Source organism: Ambystoma mexicanum, chromosome 7q (genome assembly GCF_040938575.1).
Source record: "Ambystoma mexicanum isolate Mex_15411 chromosome 7q, UKY_AmexF1_1, whole genome shotgun sequence".
Taxonomy (NCBI): Eukaryota; Metazoa; Chordata; class Amphibia; order Caudata; family Ambystomatidae; genus Ambystoma; species Ambystoma mexicanum.
The window spans coordinates 155,966,792-155,986,606 of NC_090941.1; the positions used below are offsets into that span (position 1 = coordinate 155,966,792).

The 19,815-nt window shown below is 46.2% G+C and overlaps 1 protein-coding gene across 1 annotated transcript in view; it reads left to right on the forward strand.

The window, feature by feature from the left end:
- The window catches only part of CFAP47 (cilia and flagella associated protein 47), a 3,369,192-nt gene that overhangs the window by 388,287 nt on the left and 2,961,090 nt on the right, over positions 1 to 19,815 (forward strand). Inside the window, exons 14-15 of the mRNA XM_069639370.1 lie at positions 5,585 to 5,801; positions 18,000 to 18,244. Coding sequence (XP_069495471.1) covers positions 5,585 to 5,801; positions 18,000 to 18,244 — 462 coding nt within the window. The remainder of the gene's footprint in view (positions 1 to 5,584; positions 5,802 to 17,999; positions 18,245 to 19,815) is intronic.

Sequence of the window (19,815 nt, forward strand, 5' to 3'; positions counted from 1 at the left end):
GATCCTCAAGGCGATCAGGACAACGAGGACCTTCCCCGCTCTATCAGAGCCTTTCATGACTGGGTACTGGACATGATGAGTTTCTTAGATGTTCTGGTGCCCAAAGCACCCGCTCCGCAGGAGGGCGTGCTTTCTGGGGCGTTCACCCTGTCTCCCTTGAAGCGTACCGGCCTGTTCCTGCAGAAGGACGTTCTGGCTGAGGTCTGAAGAGTCTGGGAAAAGCCACACTCTGGACTTTTTGTCAATAAGAAGATTGACGCAAGGTACAGGCTACATTCCTCGGAAGAGGTGGCCCTGTCGTCTTGTCTGCCTCCCTCCTCCACAGTGGTGGCTGCGGCTACATTGCAATCCAGACCTGCAGCATCCTCTTCCACGACGGCTACTCAGGTCTTGGGTAAGGAGGACAAGCTCCTTGACTCCCTAGGGAGGAAAATCTTTGCCAACTCAGCCTTGCAGCTCAGGCAGGCAAATGCTGAGTTGATATTGGCGGGAGCTAACATGCGGATGTGGAAAGGTCTGTCGGAGTTTGAGGAGCACATCCCGATCGAGAAGTTGGAAGATTTCAAAGGAGGCCTTTCCGACGCCAGGGTCTTGGCCCAGGATCTCCTGGAGGCTGCAGCTCATCACGTAGACACCTCGGCTCGGGGCCTGATGCTGGGGGTTGATACCTCACGGCAGGCGTGGCTGCATGCCACTAAATTTTCTAAGGAAGTGCAAGACAAGGTGTTGGACCTTCCATTCGATGGTAAGGAGCTTTTTCATTCTACTACAGATGTAGAGCTCACCAAGACCAAGGATAGCACTCAGACGGCTAAATCATTGTCTGTTCTGGTCAAAGCTCCTTTCAAATCCCAGAGACCATTGTCTCAAAGTCAACCCTCCTCTGGTTTTAGGGGCTTCCTCGACCGCAAATCTCGCAGAGTGGATACTCATACGGGGAATAACTGCCGTAGACAACAGCGCACGCGGTTTTTCTCCCCCCTCCTCAGCCTCCTCATCAGGTTCAGGTGGCACCGCCACCGATAAGCCTGCCAAATGAGGGTTTTCCGTGCTCGCATGAGACCCTGGTGGGAGGACGCATTGCGTCTCATTGGGAGGCGTGGCAGACCATCACAGAAGACAGATGGGTCTTGTCAGTCGCTCAAGCGGGCTTCCACTTTTACCCCCTACCCCACCCCTCAACCCCCCTTTTCAGCTGTCGGGCTCACCCTCCCTCAAGGCCGAAGTTCAGAAACTTCTGGGCCTCAGAGATGTGGAACCCGTTCCCCTTGGGGAGCGAGGGGAGGGCTTCTACTCCCGACTGTTTACGGTGCCCAAACCCAACCAGGCTGGCCTGTGCACCATCCTAGACCTTTCCCAGTTCAATCTTTTCCTACCCCAAGAGAAATCAAGATGATCACGCCCAGCCAGATACGCTCCTCCTTACAGATGGGCGATTGGCTCAGCGTTGTGAATCTTCAGGACGCGTACATGCATATCCTGATTTGGAATCCACACAGGAGGTACCTCTGCTTCTCTTTGGGAGAGGAGCACTTCCAGTTTCGGGTGCTTCCTTTTGGCCTCAGCTCGGCGCCGCGTGTCTTTGCGAAGATGTCAGTGATTGCGGCCTATCTCCAGGGTATCGATGTGTATCCATATTTGAACGATTGGCTCTTACGCAGCCCTTGTCCGCTGCGGCAGCGGGCAATCTCCAGTCTCTCCTTCAGCTCCTGTTCCATCTTGGGCTGTCGGTGAACTGGCAGAAATCCTCCATGACGGTCTCACAGGACCTGATTTTCCTGGGTTTTCGTGGGAACACAATCGACTGCAGAGTGTATCTGACCGCGGACAGAGTGGCGGATCTGTTAGCCACGTGTCAGATGTTTGCGCAGTCGGAGAGCATGTCGGCCTGGTGGTTCCAGAGGCTTCTGGGCCTCATGGCCTCGTGTGTACTGGCTCTTCCTCTTGCTCGTCTCAAAATGAGACTGACCCAGATGGCTCTTCGGAGTTCATGGCGTCAGGCAGTGGATTCGGATTCCAAGCAGATAATGATTCCGGATTCCATGAGAGTGGACCTGGATTGGTGGTCATCTCTCAGCAACCTGTCTGGGGGCGCGGGGTTTCAGGACCCGGTCCCCACGGTGACAATCACGACGGACTCCTCCTTTTTGGGGTGGGGTGCGACGTTAGATCTTCTTCAGGTCTCAGACCTCTGGTCGCCCCAGGACAGGCTCCTCCACATAAATCTGGAGCTTCTGGCGATCTTCCTAGCGCTCTGGGCGTTCAGACCGCTCATTGTCAACAAGGTGGTCCGCATAAGAACGGACAATGTGGTGTCAATGTATTACATCAACAAGCAAGGGGGAACAAAGTCTCCCCCCTCGTGGACCTGTCTATCCACATTTGGGAGTGGCCCGTGCTTCATGGTGTCTGGCTGCTTGCAGTGCACATCCAGGCCAGCTGAATGTCACAGCGGATGCCCTCAGCCAGCGGACAGTGGTCAGCTACGAGTGGGAATTGAAGGCGGAGGTACTCTCATGGATTTTCTTGCGTTGGGGCACACCGGAGGTGGACCTCTTCGCTACGGCGGTGAACAAGAAGCTTCCACAGTATGCCTCCAGAGGGGGGCTGGGAGCCTCCTATCTGGGGGATGCTCTCCAGATTCCATGTAACAACATGAGAGCTTACGCCTTCCCGCCTCTAGTTCACCGTGCAATTTGGAAGTTGAAGAACTCTGTGAACTGTTCCCTTCTACTCATAGCTCCGTGTTGGCCGGCCAGGTTTTGGTTCTCAGAACTTCAACACCTGTCGGTGTATCCGCCGATCAGGTTACCAGTAACTCCGGATCTTCTTCACCAAGGGGAACAGCAGATGTGGCACTCCTCCCCACAATCGCTCAGCTTGGCGGCATGGTGTCTGAGTTCAAGTCTTTAGAGCATCTGAATTTGTCTACGGATACATGCGCATTATCCAGGCAGTCAGGAAACCCTCGACCAGATCTCAGTACAAGAGTAAATGGCTCAGGTTCTGTCATTGGTGTTTGGAGAAGAAGTTGGATCCAAGGGTGGCCACGATTGACACAGTGCTGTCCTTCGTTTCCTCCCTAGCAGAGTCAGGGGTTCATGTTCTGTCATGCAGAATTTACCTTTCAGCGGTTTCCGCTTATCTTTCTACGGACCAGTGCTCTTATTCTCTGAGTAACCCAGTGGTTAAGAGGCATTTTGCAGGGTTGACACACCTCCGGTTCGTAGTCCGGTACCCGCCGTGGGACCTAAATGTAGTCCTGACGGCGCTGTGCCATAAACCCTTTGAACCAATGGCTACGGTGGACCTCAAGTACTTGTCTTGGAAAGTGTCCTTTTTGGTCGCCGTTACGTCAGCAAGGAGAGTGAGTGAGCTCCAGGCATTGTCGGTGGAGCATCCTTTCTTGGTCTTTCACAAGGACAAGGTAGTCCTTCGGGCAAACCCGGCCTTTCTACCGAAGGTAGTGACCGAATTCCATCTGAATCAGTCGATCTCCCTACCGGTCTTTTTTCCTAACCCTGCCTCTGAGGCTAAGAGGGTTCTACACTGTCTTGATGTCCGAAGAGCTCTTAAGTTCTACCTGGACAGGACTTCCGAGGTTAGTTCTTCTCAACTTTTTGCGACCTTCGGTAACCCTCAGGGCAGGCAGGCGTCTAACGCAACTATTTCTAGGTGGATCGCCGCCTGCATCACAGAGTCTTTCACCGTCCAAGGGCTGAAACCTCCTAAGGGTATTCATGCACACCTGGTGCGGGGTAAGGCAGCCGCGGTTGCTTTTCAGAAATATGTCCCCTGGGAGTCCATTGCTAGGGCACCTACTTGGGCCTCCCCATCTGCTTTCTGTAAGCATTATTGTCTCGACATGAGCTCAAGAGCTGACGCTCAGTTTGGTCAGGCTGTACTGAAGACCCTGTTTCAGTAAGGGGTATTTCCATCCACCCATCGTTCCTGTAAGGAGTGCTTGGGAATCTCCCATAAGTATGGAGGAAAGGGGACGGGACGTAGGAGTATTACCTGGTTACTCACCGTAGTGACCACCTTTTTCTTGGTCCATAGTCCCCTTTCCTCCATACACCCACCCGCCGTCCCCTCTAATAAAGGTTCCTCTGTTATTGCTAAGGGGTCTTTGACCCGGCGATAGAAAAGTACTGATGGGCGTTGCGTGGGGCGGAGCCAAGGTGGGCGGGGTTACGGCAACATGACGAGCCACGCGCAAGAAAGAGAGGAAGGACAAATGTTTGGAAAAATGTGGATGCTTTTTACAAAGTGCTCCGGTCCCGTCCCACAGGACGGAGAGATGTCCCCATAAGTATGGAGGAAAGGGGACTATGGACTAGGAGTAAGGTGGTCACTACGGTGAGTAAGGTGGTCACTACGGTGAGTAACCTCGTAATTTTTCGTGATGAAATAATGTTCCATAAATCTGTATAGATTTATAATGTACATGTGTGCTAAACATATTTGTGTCACACTAAGGCCCCCGCCCCACCCCCTGAGAACCTTATATTCAAATTGATTAATACTAACATCCATTTCCTCTATACACTGGGAGCTGATTCTCAATAAAGTTACAATTGTATGAAAACGTCTGATTTCCCCTTGACCTCAACATAGAGGGGGCTTTTTTGATTAACAAAACCCAGGTGCAAATGAGAGCGGAGCCATAGGGACTTCTTTGCAACTTAAACATCCCTTTCTAGGTTTAAGTCGAGGGTAAATCGGAGTTACTACTAGTGTGGGTTGTCCCCCTTAATTTATCTGGGAGTGCTCCTTGCCTCGTAGGTTTTTAGAACGCGTGAGAGTGGACTTAAAGGTGAGACAAGGGCATTAACATGTAAAGGCTGTTTTGTAGAGCATTTTTTAAAAAATGCAGTGAATCTAGGGGCGGGAGGCTTGAATGTAAAACTACTTGTTGAATACAAATGCATAGTGCTTGATGGCGACCCTTGCTTCCATGTTGAGGTTTTCCTCCAGCATAAGGCATAGTGATGTGAAGGCCTGCACATCTGTGTGGCCTACGTTTAATAAAGAATGCAATCAGCTTCTGGGTTTATTGAAAGCAGGGGTTTCAGTGAAAGCGGGTTAGGTTGCAAATTTGTACTTAAAAGTTGGATCTAAGGTTTCCCAAATTCTGACCATACATTCTGCTGTGTAGAGTTGAAAATAGGCCCTATCTGTTTGCAGGGTTCCTTGGAAACTGCATGGACTTAGACCGGGAGGGACCTAAAACTTCTTTAGCTCTGGGGCAACAGGCTTGTCTTGGAAACAAAACAACGCCAAGCAGGACAGTTTCAAAACCTGGTCCGCACTTTGAGGCATGAAGCACAATATAAGAACCCGACTTTTTTAACAGTAATTTGTAGTGAGGAAGGTATTTGTGTTCATCAGCTTATTACATTCAAGAACATATTTTATAATGACAACCCTTTTCCCAGAGCTAAACTGTAAACCTTTGAAACCATTTTAACTTTAAATGTTTTTTTAAAAGTCTCTTAAAACACTGGGAGTTTGGTCCCCATAAAGGATTGTGTTTTGATGATGTTGTAGTGTAACCAGTTTCAATTGGCGATTTTATTTTCAGGCCCTGCTACCATAGACTTTGGTGAAGTTTGTGTGTCCTCCACAACTGTGAAGCAAATGACTGTCCTCAACAACCTGCCCATGTACGTCTGGATCCAACTAGAAATTGATAGTGAGGAACTGCAGCAAACCAGCCCCCTGTCTCATGTGGTACCGCCCTTGTCACAGATTCACATTCCTGTAACCTACGAGACCAACGAAGTGGGAGACTTCAAGAAGTAAGGCTATCTAACATAATAGTTGCTCTGCAAATTGTGGGTAGCAGGGTTTGTGTCGATAATCTTATTCGAGAAAGCCACCTTTTATTCTCTTGAGCGCTACATTCCACAGAAGTCTATTTAGAGGGATCTATGGGAAAATACTGAATCCTTTACTGCAAATACCGAAAATCCTATCTTTTTTCAGTTTATCTGCAATTTTTCGCACAAATAAATGCGGGGGGGAGAAGCCTGCAACACCCCCCACCCACATCCCTTTATTCTCAATTAATAACCCTGCCACATTTATCAAATATATTTGTACGAAAAGGTGCAACAATGAGACCAGAAAAATCCTACATTTTCGGTTTTGCAGCAAAGGGGTTCGACATTTTCATCCTATCCCTATTTAGAGTACTTCAGTTTAAGCACTTTTTGCCAGATATAAGGGAGAAGCTATTCACACAACACCTGTTTCAGTACTGAAGGAGAACATGTCTTTGTGATTCCATAAGACTTCTGATGCAGCGCAAAATTTCTATACCACATGGCTCTGTCTTTACTTAAGAGATCTAATTATTCATATTTGTGGTGCCTTTTCAGAAATACTGAGTTTAATGTGCTAAGCTTTTTTTACTCCGTGACTCCTGGATCCTCTAATCGTCATGCACGCATATGTGGCACCATGTGCTGTTGCAGCCTGAGCCAACAAATAGACCACTCCTATGCTCGTCTGGGAGATGCAAAGCAGGGAGAAACCTCGCCAATCTTTCCTGTGTCCTTTGCAGTTAGTCACTGCCATGAAGCCGGGCCTAATCGTCAAGATTCAAGCACAGAAACCTTAGGTTTTAAAAGGTTTATATTTTTTGGGGATTGTTGCACAAGTGGGACAACTAAAAAAAACGTTATGCAACAGGATGGCTTCTCCTTGTGATTAAGAGAAGTCTGAATTTCATATCCAACAATCTGGGATCCTTTCTGGGAATATGCCAACACTTATGAGTCAGTCTTGGTTGTTTGAATGTGTCACAACTCAGAGATTGTTTTCTGGTTGTTGCAGATAATACTTCCCCACTCTTCTGGGGAAGTTCCTTTCACTCGAGGAATCTGGGATCTTTATGGTGATGTGCCAAAGACTTCCCTCCCAAGAGCTCAGCCTTCAGGGATCAATACACCTGGCAGGCCGGGGGCTTGAGTGAAAAGGCCGGAGCAGAATCGTCAGAGCTAGAGGGACAAAGAACAAAACAGTTGTTCAGGAAATGCAGCCAAGTAGTGCCGGAGAACAAACAGCCAACACCGCCCACAATTACCCACTCTTACCTGCTCCGTAGGAACAATATACCAGTAACCTACTAGTATCGAAGTGCAGAAAACAAGGAGGATGTCTGGTGAAGGGAAGGTGTGCCAGTATCCTAGGGACACCACGGTGAAAGCAGCAGAGCGTCCCAAAAAGTGTTCAAAGCAATCCAGAGTCAATGCAGCAGAGCGTCCCAAAAAGGTTCAAAGCAATCCAAAGTGTAAACAGCAGAGCGTCCCAAAAAGGTTCAAAGCAATCCAAAGTGTAAACAGCAGAGCGTCCCAAAAGTGTTCAAAGTAACAGGAGTGGACAAGGAAAGAAATGAAATGATCAGGGAAGCGGGCGTTCACCTCACGCTATTTCCCTTACGGAAATGTTCGGGCTACCAGGTCACCAAAACTTAAGGATTCAGAAATGGGAGGTCAATGGTGAGCAAGCCGGGTTCATATCCAAGGGGAACAATCGAGGGAGGCAGGCGTCGGGAGGCAGATAAGGACAAGGCAGAGACAATAACTTGATTCGAGCGCCGGGTAGTCAAGGATTCAAACAGGAGTCCGGGAACAGAGCTCGTAACTAACAACAGTTTAGGAGCACTCGATCTCCGGATAGACGGGAGTTAAATGCAGTTCACAACAAATGAAAACACAGCAACGTCATGCGTGTATGTCACGTTACTATAATAGCAAGAGTTGTGGGAGTTGTAGTTTTAAAGGGTTTTACGTGCCGGATAGCGCTCAGACAATCGCCAAGGCAGTTTCCAATTTAGCCGAGACGTGACAGAATGTCTCCATAATTCTTGCTTGGCTCTTTTATGTAGATATAGGTTTTCTTCTCATCCTTGACCCTTGCAGACCCTTCACCTGGTTCTTGGGGCCCCACGTACGCTTGCATGCTAAGCCTGGACAGCCGTAGAATTTAGACCTCGATGGTAGAAAGATAAACCCATAGCTTCCACCAAGAGGCTGGCCAGCTGAGCTTTTTTTGCCTTCTCCACCTCTGTCTTAAGGTGCTGACTCTAGCCCCAACTCCCCACCTGCATCTTCCTCCTTCAGTCAGTGATTTTGTGCCTAAAGCAGCCTTTTCTGCACCTCCTACTCTCCATTTCTCATTCTTGCCATCACATGTTCTGTTTTGCCAGATGCGTATACTCCCACTCCTTGGTCTTTCTCACCTACCTTTTAGCCTTCTTGTCCAACCGTCTCACTGATAGCTCTTTACTCCTTTTTGATTCCTCTTCTGACTTTCTCCTTAGCACACTCCTCCAACTCGGCTGATGCCTCGGATCTCCACCCTGAGGTTCCTCCTCAACTCCAGTCCCATCCTCTTCCTTAACCCACTTGTCTGCCTCTCCCTTGATGTCACCACCATCCTCCTTCCGAACATGCTGCTTCACTTCTCCCCATTTGGAACTCTCACATCCTCTTTATTACTACATCTTCAACTTTTAGTCCTCTCTCCTCCTCTCCCCTCTCCACCTCGCCCCTATTTCTCTCTCTCTCTCTCTCTCTCTCTCTCATTCCACTCCTCAAAAGCTCTGTATCCATCCTCAAATATCCACACCATTTTCAAAATGCCAGCCGTTTGTATAGCAAGCTGGCCACATCCTCTTGGACCACCCTTGCTTAACTGCCTTTAGGTGTTTACCCTTATCAGTATTGGCTGTGATAGTCTGCAACTTCCTCGTCACCTTTGTTGCTCTCCCCCTTTGTGTACCTGTGGTACTGACCTTGATAAGGGCTGGCTGACATTTTGGAATTAAACTGTGTAGCTGCCTGGAGGGTGGCTCCTGCTGTGGGATTCAGGTGAATTTAGGCTCCTCTAGACTATGCCAAAACAGCTTTGGTGGCTTTTAAAATTCATGTTTCCTTGGAAGAAATTTGCAAGTCAGTTAAGTGGGCTTTGCCCCACAGCTCCACTGTCTATCCTCCTTATTTGTCCATCCTCCCATTGTGCTGTAGGATGATTCTTAAGTATGGAGAAAAGGGTAGAGAATGTTGGAGTAAATTACTAATTCTAGTGACTACTGTACTCATTGTCCTTAATCCTCTTTCGTCCATACAACGCTCAATCTATCCCCCAATATTTTTACATTGATAAGCTGGGAGCATGCACGAGAGAGGCTCACATTTAGGACTGTGGCCTTCTAAGCACATGGTCGATAGCTGATTTGGTCCCGTTCTGCCTGCTCCCCGGAGGTGACATTTCGTAAAGGGGCAAAGGGGACTATCAACTGGGTGTTAGTCACTATAGCAAGGAACTTGCACTTAAGATTGTCATGCAGGCAAAGAATTGGCTACTTTTTGCACAATATTTTTAATTTGCAGACAGTAACACCATGCACAGTTGGCACACACCTTAATTCACTGTAAACGAGTCCTGAATAAAGTTCACTCAGAGGCCATCATGCTCATTTTCCTGCCATTAGTATATTGCAGTGTGTATATTTCAGGCATGGCTTATTTAATTCACATCAATAGATCCCAGATGCCGCCACCTGTTAAGTGATGATTGGCCTCAGGCAGTGGGAGGACTGCCCTGGCTCTCACCCCACCTGACCCTGTCATATGGCAGGGGTTTTTAATCCTGTCCCTTTAAGGGGACCTCCTATGAAGAGTGTGTCCTCTACATATGCCTTTCTTCCTTGTGTGATGAACCCTGCAGAGTCATCACCAAAACCCTACCTAAAGTCTCCTCTCAGGTGGCCAGGGAAAGACGGACACTTCCTGACCCTGGTGGGCAGTGCTAGCTGGGAGGATCAACTGGGACGAAAAGGGCCCCAGTAGGACTTAATGGGATGAAACGCAGTATTTGTCTACCTCCAGGAAAGGGCTATCATTAATGCCAGTGCATGTAATTGCATGTTGCCAAAGAGACCAGGTATTCCCTAAAGTTAATAATCGTGTGAGTGAAGACAGTGGTAACTGGACGACATGTATTAAGGGTGAGAAAATCTGTTACCAGAGTTAGAACACTCCCAAAAATAGGAAATCGTATGAGTCAGAAGAAAAGCTTGCAGAGAGGTTGTTAACTGAAACTAGAAAAACCTCAATCCTCTGCAAAACCAAAAATACCTTTTTATCCTGGTGATAATCCTTTAAGGAATATTTTTAATGAGAAAATGGAACTTGAGGATAATATTAAAATAACTAACTTTTGTTATAGGGTCTTCGTACCAGAATTCCCAGAGTACTGGGACGAAGAAGATGGGTGCAGAAGCACAGATTTGCAGAGTGCAACCATTGGGATTAATGACCCACACTGGAGGATGGCTGGGAGACATAAAAGGCGATCTTAGGTGCAGGCCATGAGTTCAAGATCAAGGCGGAAGAAAGGGAGGTGGCCAGAGCAGCAGCAGGAGAGTAGGAGTAGTAGTGGGTGGTGGAGTTTAATGCATTCCACGAAGCAGCAGAAGAAATCGTGAAAGAACCAGAACGTCAGGACCAGAGCAGCGAGAGAAGCTGATGCCAGTCCTGAGAGGGGCGTGTGGTCTCGAGATTTCAGCTGCAGAGTTTGCGCGGTGGAAAGCGCACCTGCTGGTGATTTTTTCCCAACGTGCAGCTTTCAGCGTTGGCAGGTGATCCCCATAGCACTTGCGGAGCCGCAAGGGCTCCAAGATGCAGGAGGCGTTGCAGTAGAAGTTGCCGGGCCGCACAGCAGAAGTGAACAAGACTAGCTGGAAGCTCCAAGCTACACGGACACGCACACCACTGGTGAGTTCACTGATGAGTTGCGACCCCGGAGCACTCCGTGGTTACTCATTGCCTGAGCCCAGACACACTATTGAATACCGAACAAATGTAAAACAGATTAATGACTATATTATATACCAGGCTGATATAAACCAAAGCAGTTAGCAGACAGAGACTCCAAAGATGCCATCTGAAGGAGGTGATTGCTATAAAGTGGTCAAGGGCCAATATATAAGAAGGGAACCCAAACCATCATTGCCAAAGCCAAACGGGACATACACTGAGGCAATTGACAAACGACCAGGGTTGCCTAAACAAGAGAAGATAACTGAACATAACAAAGTGTATGAGAAAGATTGCACAGATGTAGAGATGGTTTTAAACCCACATTGCAAAAGCCAAAGAAGTGTGAAAACAAGGAAGAGCAATAATCAGCAGTTGGTCAATACAAAGGTGGAACAATATTGGCAGGAGGGCTACCCTTCTGGTACAAGAGGTTCAGGAGGAAGGAAGCATTGCCTATCTTGCGTGCGACAAACATTTAGGTGTAACAAATAGCACCAGTGTGATTCTTGTGTCCCCTGAAGAGAATTCTAAATCCAATGTTGTGAAGCTGAAGACATTGTTAAAACATTTGAAGTTGATCCTTACCACAGAAGTACTTGGAAGTAGAAGTGGGGCCTGGCAAGGGAGTATACATGTCTTGGAACTTTGTGCAAATTGGTTCTGTTCGAACAGGAGAGTATACATGTACAGTGAACTGCAATGGTTTATCTTGGCTGGCAGGAGAGTATACCAGACCGAGAACATTGGTAACCATTGGTTCTGTTCTGGCAAGAATATACCGGAACAAAGTGTTGCAGAAGTGATAAACTTGTCATGAGTAAACCAGGCAAAAGCTCATAAAGTACTGTAGTGGGTAAAGCTTATGACGAAGTTGAAGTGGTGCCAAAACATTGCGACAATGACCTTTGTTTTGAAGCTAATGAGGTTTTGAAATATTATGCCTGTTTTGATAAAGCAGTAGTGAAGTTTAAGCAATGCCAAAACATTGTATCAAAGACATTTGTTTTGAAGTTAATGAAGTTACAAACTATTCATTGTTGATGACAAGAAGCTATCTCAAGACCTAGAATACAAGTAGACAGAGGAAAGTGTTATTAACAATTGTGAACTATCGTTGGAATCCATGTGGGAACTTTGTGTTAAGTTGGATTAGGAAAAGAACTGAAGTGGACCATTTTGGTATGATACTGGATTTTCTTATACTTTTTAAGATTTAAAGAAAGACCTGCTTGAATCTGGGGAATGGGAATTCACCCAGGTTATCCATAGAAGCAGCTAGTGTGTTGTGACCTATATTACTGTGTTTATTGTTGTTAAACTACCATATATTTCCTAATTGATTTGGTATGTGTACAAGTGCGAGGGACAGAAACCTTTTGTAAGGGCGTCTACCTTTAGTTTATTTTAGGCCTGGAAACCCTTGTCAGGGTAGGGATAGTGAGGTGTTTATCCAACCTTTTGATTTAATTAAATGGCATTTGTTGAAAAACTTTCATAAAGTTGTTGCTTCACATTTCTGACCCCTGTGAGAAACCTGAGGGTTTTCCCCATGTAAAGCCTTGAGAATCCCTTATTCATGTGGCCAGGACACAGCCATCGCTGTTGGATCCCGTTCCTGGGGGTGCATCACTGGGGGAGGATCACCTGGGTAGGTGAACCCAGGGTTGTGCTTAGGGGGCGGAATGCCCCAGGTGAGACGCGGTATGTTACAAATGAAGAAGACATGGATGGCGAGGTCCCAGAGACCTTTGTGGGCTGTACTACATCTGGCCCCCTTTCTCCCATAAAGTCTCCCGTATCATATCAGAATCTACCAACCCCCTCCTATCTGGTAAATCCTCTAGGAGCATGAACCTTATTAAATTGGAAAATCACATCTCCCAGAAACCCTGCTTTTCCACTTCCTACTGGAAAATTCTCAACCATTCTTCTCCACATCCTTTTGATTATTCTTTTATGAACACTCCACCTGCCTGACAAAACACTACTGGTCCCAGAATCCCCTGTGTTAATTTCACAATCTCAGTTATTCATGTGTGCTTCACAAGCTCCAACAATCCTGTTCCTCTGAAGATCATTTTCTAAACTCCTGGTCAAATGTAACCTACCCTTCCAAGATCCTCAAACCCTGATACAAAGGTTTTTATTCCATGTAACACTTCTTTCCCTTCTGTCCCGGTAAGACATCTGGAAATTCTGCCTCTCCCCTTTTCCGACAAGAACACTCTTTCACACCACCACAGACAACGGACTAATCCCAGAACCGTTTACTTGACACATTCCAACCTCAACTTCATGCAAAGTCAGGCAATTATTCAGAATCACACACACCTGACAGCCCTTTCCCTTCCCCACAGGAATAAAAGGTGACACCAGAGAGCACAGTAGGAGCAAGGCGAGTACAGAAGACAGCACGACAAGACTGCTACCACGCAGCAGTTCAAAAGGAGGAGAAAGGTGGCAGGAATCGAGAGGGTGGCAAGGAGAGAAGTGACCTAGTCCTTTTTGCCCCACCCGCGGAACCTTTGTGGAAGAGAGCCTAAGACTGCGAACAATAGCACAAGTGACCTGCAGCAGATGTCATTGGTACACGGGGCAAACCTAGGCCGATGAGCAGGAGCGAGGGAAGCTCCTGTGCCCGTGGTACCAGCCTTGACTCCAGAGAAACCAACAGCCAAGTGGTTCGACACAGACGGTGAGTTGAGGAGAAAAGAGATGAGACCTGGGCTGTGATGAATAAGAATCGCAAAGTGGCAAGTTTTGAACCAAAGCTGATGAACCAGAGTTCAGCTACAGCTACAGAGGGAAAATTGGCACCATGTGGGTGCTAAATCACAAGACTCTGGTCGAGCCCCATATGAGATAAACTACAAGTAACAGAAGGCCGTAGGAAGGCCCGCAAAATAGGTCAACGTGGTCATACAGAGGGTCAAGCAAAGTCCCTGTGCAATCGAAAGACTTTGATCTACAAGCGCTGTGAAAGAATGGCGAGCGAATGCCGTATTGAGAGAAAACATTGAGAAACCAAGGGAATTGAATCCTGCTAAAAGCCAAGAGGAGTCGGAGCCTGACCGAGGGGTGAAGCCATAACCCAAGAATATATAAAGAGAAAAGGGGTCCAAGTGCGACCGAGGGAGATCCAGAGGTGAAGCTTTCACCCAAAGTTGTTTGATAAAGGAACTGTAATATATTTTGAAATATGATATGTGAAGGGTCAGCCCCAGAAGAGGGGGACACAGGGGTGAAGTAGTCACCCTATGTGAAACTGTGATAAACAATTGAGATCGGTCAGCGCCCAGAAGCGGGGGGAACCTATGGGTGACTGTCATCCAGCAAACTTTGTAAACAAACTTTCATTTGTTAAAGGAACTTTTGTTTTTGGTTATTTGAACACACCAGGCCTAGAAGGCAAGATACTTTCTTAGGAAATGAGACTTAGCCATCGGCGGTCCTAAGAACTACCATTGGAACTGTCGTCTCGTGCTGGAGAGGACCGAGACTGTACTGTGCTCCAAGCTCCCGTCTTACCCCGTGTCCAAAACGTGGGGTAGGGAGACCCAGGCTAACACATCCTGGCATATTATTTGAGAACACTTCTTTCTTCTCTTGAAAACTATCCCATACCCCTTTTTGTATTAGTTGTGAGTTTGGCAATAGGTTTCTTAGTATAGGCCTTTTTTGATTTTGACACGACACCAATAGGACTGCCTTATTTTTCATGTTCTGGTCGACGCTTGCTCCCATCTTAGATTTATGTTTAGATTAGGCTTTTTTCCAACCTGCATGCAGCATTCATTGTTCAATAAACAACCTTGAACTGTGATCACTTGTGTCTGTCTTACTTGCTGTCACCATGTGTTTCTCACACCCCTGACACTTGGCCTGGTATTCCCATAATGAGGCATGATATGAGAGGAACAGTGCAGAAGAGAAATGCTAGCTCCCAGTAAAACCCAGAGATTGTATTAAGAGGTGGTGTGTGGCAAGGAAAAACCAGAAAACAACTCAGGAGAAGAGAATTGGAACCAATATGTGTGAGAATGCCAAGACTTTCTAAACATTGCCCACAGGTGGGGAGTGGGAGGGAGAGTCGGAGCACTCTGCTCCACTGCAGTAGTGTTTGCCTGTACACATGCAGTAGTAATCACACAATGGCAGCAAGCATTCATAAAGACTTGGTACACAGCTCCACAGAAGGCAGGATCTGGGTCGTGGGAGGCAAGAAACCCATCACCATGTGAACCTTGACCAATCCCGTGTAGAGACACAATCTCAGTGTTTAGGGAAGGCAGTCCCTGCATTGTGAGAAAGGTGAGTGTTTGGGGAGAGCAGTGCAGGAGCGTGTTGGAGAAAGGAGCAGAAGGAGGACCGAGAAGAAAGGGGTGGATCTAGAGAAGGGGAGAGTAGGTTAGAGAAAGGAGGCTAGAGAAGAGGAGGGAGAAAGTTGTGAGGAAGTGGTAATTTGGCAGGCAGCAACAACTAAGAAGGAGGCAGCAAGTAAGAAGATGTGGTAAGGGGTTGAGGGGAGGAAGAGACTAGGAAGTGGATTGGAATGCAATAAAGAGATGGAAAGGAGAAGCGCATAGTCTGAAGAAGCTTCAGGGAGAATAAGGTGGAAAAGATGGCGGTGCAGCCAAGGAGAGTGACAGCGGGATCTGGCATTTTATGTGCCTGATAAAAGGGAGCTGAGAAGCGTGGGAGGCATAGGCCCATGGCCAGGTGTCTAGGTAGCATTTGGAGAGATTGTGGAAAAAAACGTCCTATGTATGATAGCGGTGAGAAATAGGGCTGTGACAACTAAACCAGTCTGCCTATCAGCCCAAGTGGCCTAACCCCTGGTGTGGTGGGAGCTCCTGGGCCTTGCCTCCCTTCATGTGCTGCCAAGGCCTAAAATGACATGACCTGACACTGTAGCTGAAGGGTGGCCCAGGCGTTCAACAGACTGGAACGAAAAGCAGAACACAAAACCTGAGCACAAGAAAGAAGTGTGCGGGCACTTAAAACCCCCAGACTGTTAGAAACTGATAAATGCTTCCTGGAGAGAACCCTGGATTGAGACTTTTGTTAAACCTAGTTACATTGCCTTGTTGGAGCCCGCAGACCAAGCATTCTGCTGTTTAGTTGCAAGTTATTTTTCTTGGCTCAAACTTAATTTTAACCCAAATAAGCCTTTATTAATTTAAACCCCAATTCTACTGTGGGAACCTCTCAATGACTCCCACTCAGCTTTATAATACAGGTTACAGTGGAAAGGCTACTAAATATTAGTATTTGGGTAAAGCCCTTGCTTCTTCAACTCTGCTAGGTAGAGCATCCACCAGTTTGCACCCAGAATACATAATGTAGATTTGTACTCCTTAAAGACCAAAGTATCCGTAACAGTCGGTCAAGTTAAATCATAACTAATATTTTTCAGAGAAAAGGCCCCCAAAAGCACATTAACTTGTTTTATATTAGCTTACCGTGTTGGCAGCTGTGCCCTCTGTTCAAACTATCCACCCCTTTGCAAAACTTGTTTACTTTGCATTTGGGGTGTGTCTGATACATGCTGGTGTGACTAAGTGCACAAGCTCTCTAGACATGTAACCACTGTGGATTCAAGCCATAGTCCATCTTTTGTCTGATGTACCACATTATTTAAGTGATATTGTCCTCACGTGTGTGCTCCTACATGCACCTTATTAGCATTTAGATTGATTCACAGTGATTAATCCGACCTGCAAGAATCCCTACTTCAGTATTAGGAACCGCTTGTAGTCCCCTTATTAGTTTGTTGTAGCACCAGGGTTGAATAATTTGGGATTTTTAAAATTAAATTAATATTCTGGCCTAAATTAAACGGATCATCCCACCATTTCATGAAGCAATATTATTCCATGTGACTTGTGTGGCAGTCCCATTACTTGGAACAAGTGGTTAGCATACCGGTACCAGCTTGCTTTCCGAACTTGATGATGGCCACAATTCCTTTTGCTCCGCTTTGTGACAGCAGCTCACTTACCTTTCTGCCGCATTCATCTTTGTCGGTGTACCCTGAGCATACCAGTCCTTTTCTGTCTTCTTGATTGTTATATTATGAAGGCCGAAAACGGGCAAGCATGGTCTTGGTGCAGCAAAGTAACTGAAAAGATGACAAAAGGTAAGTTTCCTTATTTGTTTTGTGCACATTGGTACCTTGTTTCCTCCAAGAAGTCAGGGGTGCTACTGGCAATAACCTCCCCCACATACAATCCAGACCATTAACTGCAGTGGGCTTCCCTCTTAATGGGCTCTCACTGCGATTGTGCACGTAACTCAGGCTGGTGGTCTGATACCAGCCAGGGTGGCCTGCTCTGTGGGTGATTATTATCCAATTATTTTCTTTCTAGCTGATTGTCATAGCATGAGTGGTCTTCCAATGAGCGCTCTCATCACCTGATTGTGTGTTTCCTCCAAGTGCTAGCAGGTCCCCCTGGTAGACACTCTTGTGTTCCTTATGTTTTAGACTTTGTTGAACAGGCAGCTGTATGTGTCATTAGTTAGTGTGTAGTACATCAAATGAATTCATTGTATAGTCCAAATTGGTGGTGGCATGTTGAGGAGAGACTGAAAGGAGTAGCCTTGATTGCTGATTTCATTTTGGAGCTCAATGTTCTTAATCAATTCATTAAAAGTTAAGAAATTGACATGCCCAAAACTGGTGCAATTTCTACGATCAATAGCCACTTTCTCTCATTATGGTCTGAACATCTGTAACACGTTCTTTGTTCAAAGAGAGGTGGGTTGGAGGCAATTATGGAATATTAATGAGAAGAACCCACTTATAGGTACAGGTGGGCGTCTTTGATCTAGATGTGAGACTACCTGGTGCAAGTGCTACATCTGAGACTTGGCTACGAAAACTAGCACCTCCAAATCTTACTTAGTGCTGTGGTACGACACACATAAAGGAATTGGGCAAGGATCTTCATAAATATTGTTGCTTCCAGAGTTAACAAGTTAGTTGATTCAACAAACCAAAAACCACAAGTCTTGATGATGTTGCAAGTTACACTTTGCTTCACTAACTCAGAGAAACAAAAATGATGTTAAGTACTTCTTTATTAAACACTTTTGTGTATTAAGAATGCTGCACTCTTTAAGGTGCAAACATGCATTGTAATGTTCATTTTTTGTTTTTCTTTTAAGATCTGTTACCTATTCCATTAATCAGAAGCCCACTGGCCATGTGTTGATAACTGCTGCAGCGGTCCCGGTTGCCCTAGAGCTGTCCACCAACGATCTGACTTTGTGTCCCTCCAACTGCCTCTTGGTTGAAACTGGATTCAGAACCACCATCACTGTGTATAATCGCAGGAATTATCCTGCTGAATTCAGCTGGAAGCCAATAATCACAGAAAAAGGAATTGCTTTTTCAATACGCCCAGCCAGAGGTACAGTATTTAATTTATACTTTTACTGTGCTCCCCTTGATGATTTGATTTATTTTGTATGGCGCATACCCCAATTAGGGTCTTGGGCAGAGTTCACTGCATCTGGGCACAGATGACACCAAAGGAATTTGAGGATATACTGAGGATAAAGATTTAAAAAAGAAAAAAAAAGATATTACCAGAAAAAGTTAGAAGAGCAGGATTTTAAGGGTTCTTCTAAAGAATAGCAATGAGGTCAACGTCTAAAGATGTATTGGAAGGTTGGTCCAAAGATGAGGTCCAATAACAGAGAATCGCTGATCTCTTCTAGTGGTAAAGTGGGAAGTAGTTTTTTTTTTTTTAAATATGTGACTGTGTTGATCAGAGTGTGAATGTTGGTATGGTTGAATTTTATTTGTTGGGTATTGTGGTGCCAGACCATGGGTACATTCAAACAACACCAAGCATAGTATCTTGAAGGTGATATGAAGGGACACAGGAAACCAATATAAATATCGTCTGAGGCCAGATGTGGCGGAGAAATTAAGTACATGAAAAAGAAGGCGAATGGCTGCATTTTGAGCAATCTGATGTCCGTGAAGAAGGAAGTTGGGGAGGGCTATTTATACTGCAAATGGGTAATCTAGGTGAGAAATCACCAATGCCCTCACCACTATAGCGTGGTTACGAATGAGGGAGATGAGGATAAGTTTGCTGCAATAGGTGGATGCAGAAAAATAAAAGATTTAACCATCTCATTGATTTGTGTAGTCCGCCTCATTTCGTGTTCCCAGCTCGTATCAAGGTTTTTTCAACTTTTAGGTGAAGGTGGTAACAAGGCCAAACGGCAAAAGTGATGGAGGGTGACCTGACCAATCATTTAATAGATGTTTCGGTCCCACAAGCATAAGATCAGTTTTTGTAGGATTGAGTTGAAGATTATAATTAGTCAACCAAAAATTGACCTCTCTCCAGCACTGCTGGAGTTGCTCAAAAGTCTCTTGGGGACCAGATGCTTTGTGGAACAACTGAGTGGGGTCCGTGCAAGAGTGGAAACCAATATTAAAGTTTTGAATAAGAGACCTCGGAGTCAGAAGGTAAATGTTAAAGAGGAGAGGCGACAGTGAGGAGCCCTGTGAAAGAACGCAGGTAACCAAAGAGGGGAGGTAGAGGTGAATTGACCAGGTTTCACCATTTGAGTTCACCCCGGACAAAAAGCTTTGAAAACAATTCCACGGCAGAACCAGAGACCACAATAGGGCCTTCTAACCATGAAAGAAGGATTGAATGGTCTACCATATGAAAACCAGCAGGCAGATCTAGTATGATTAACAGACAGATAGCCTTGCTTGGAATGTAGAATGTGTGATGAATCTGAAGTATTCATCCCTTCTCCCCAGGGGGAGCAACCCCTTTTGAGGGTACTGAGGTGAGCCCACTAAGCAAGATCCTCCTTAAGGGTCTGGACAAGTTGCACCTCACTGGAAGTGACGCCCCTCTCGGGGACAAGGACTCTCATTCCCATAAGGAACTCTCCTCAATGAAAACAGTATTTGCATGTCTGGGAATTGAGAAACATACTAATAATACGA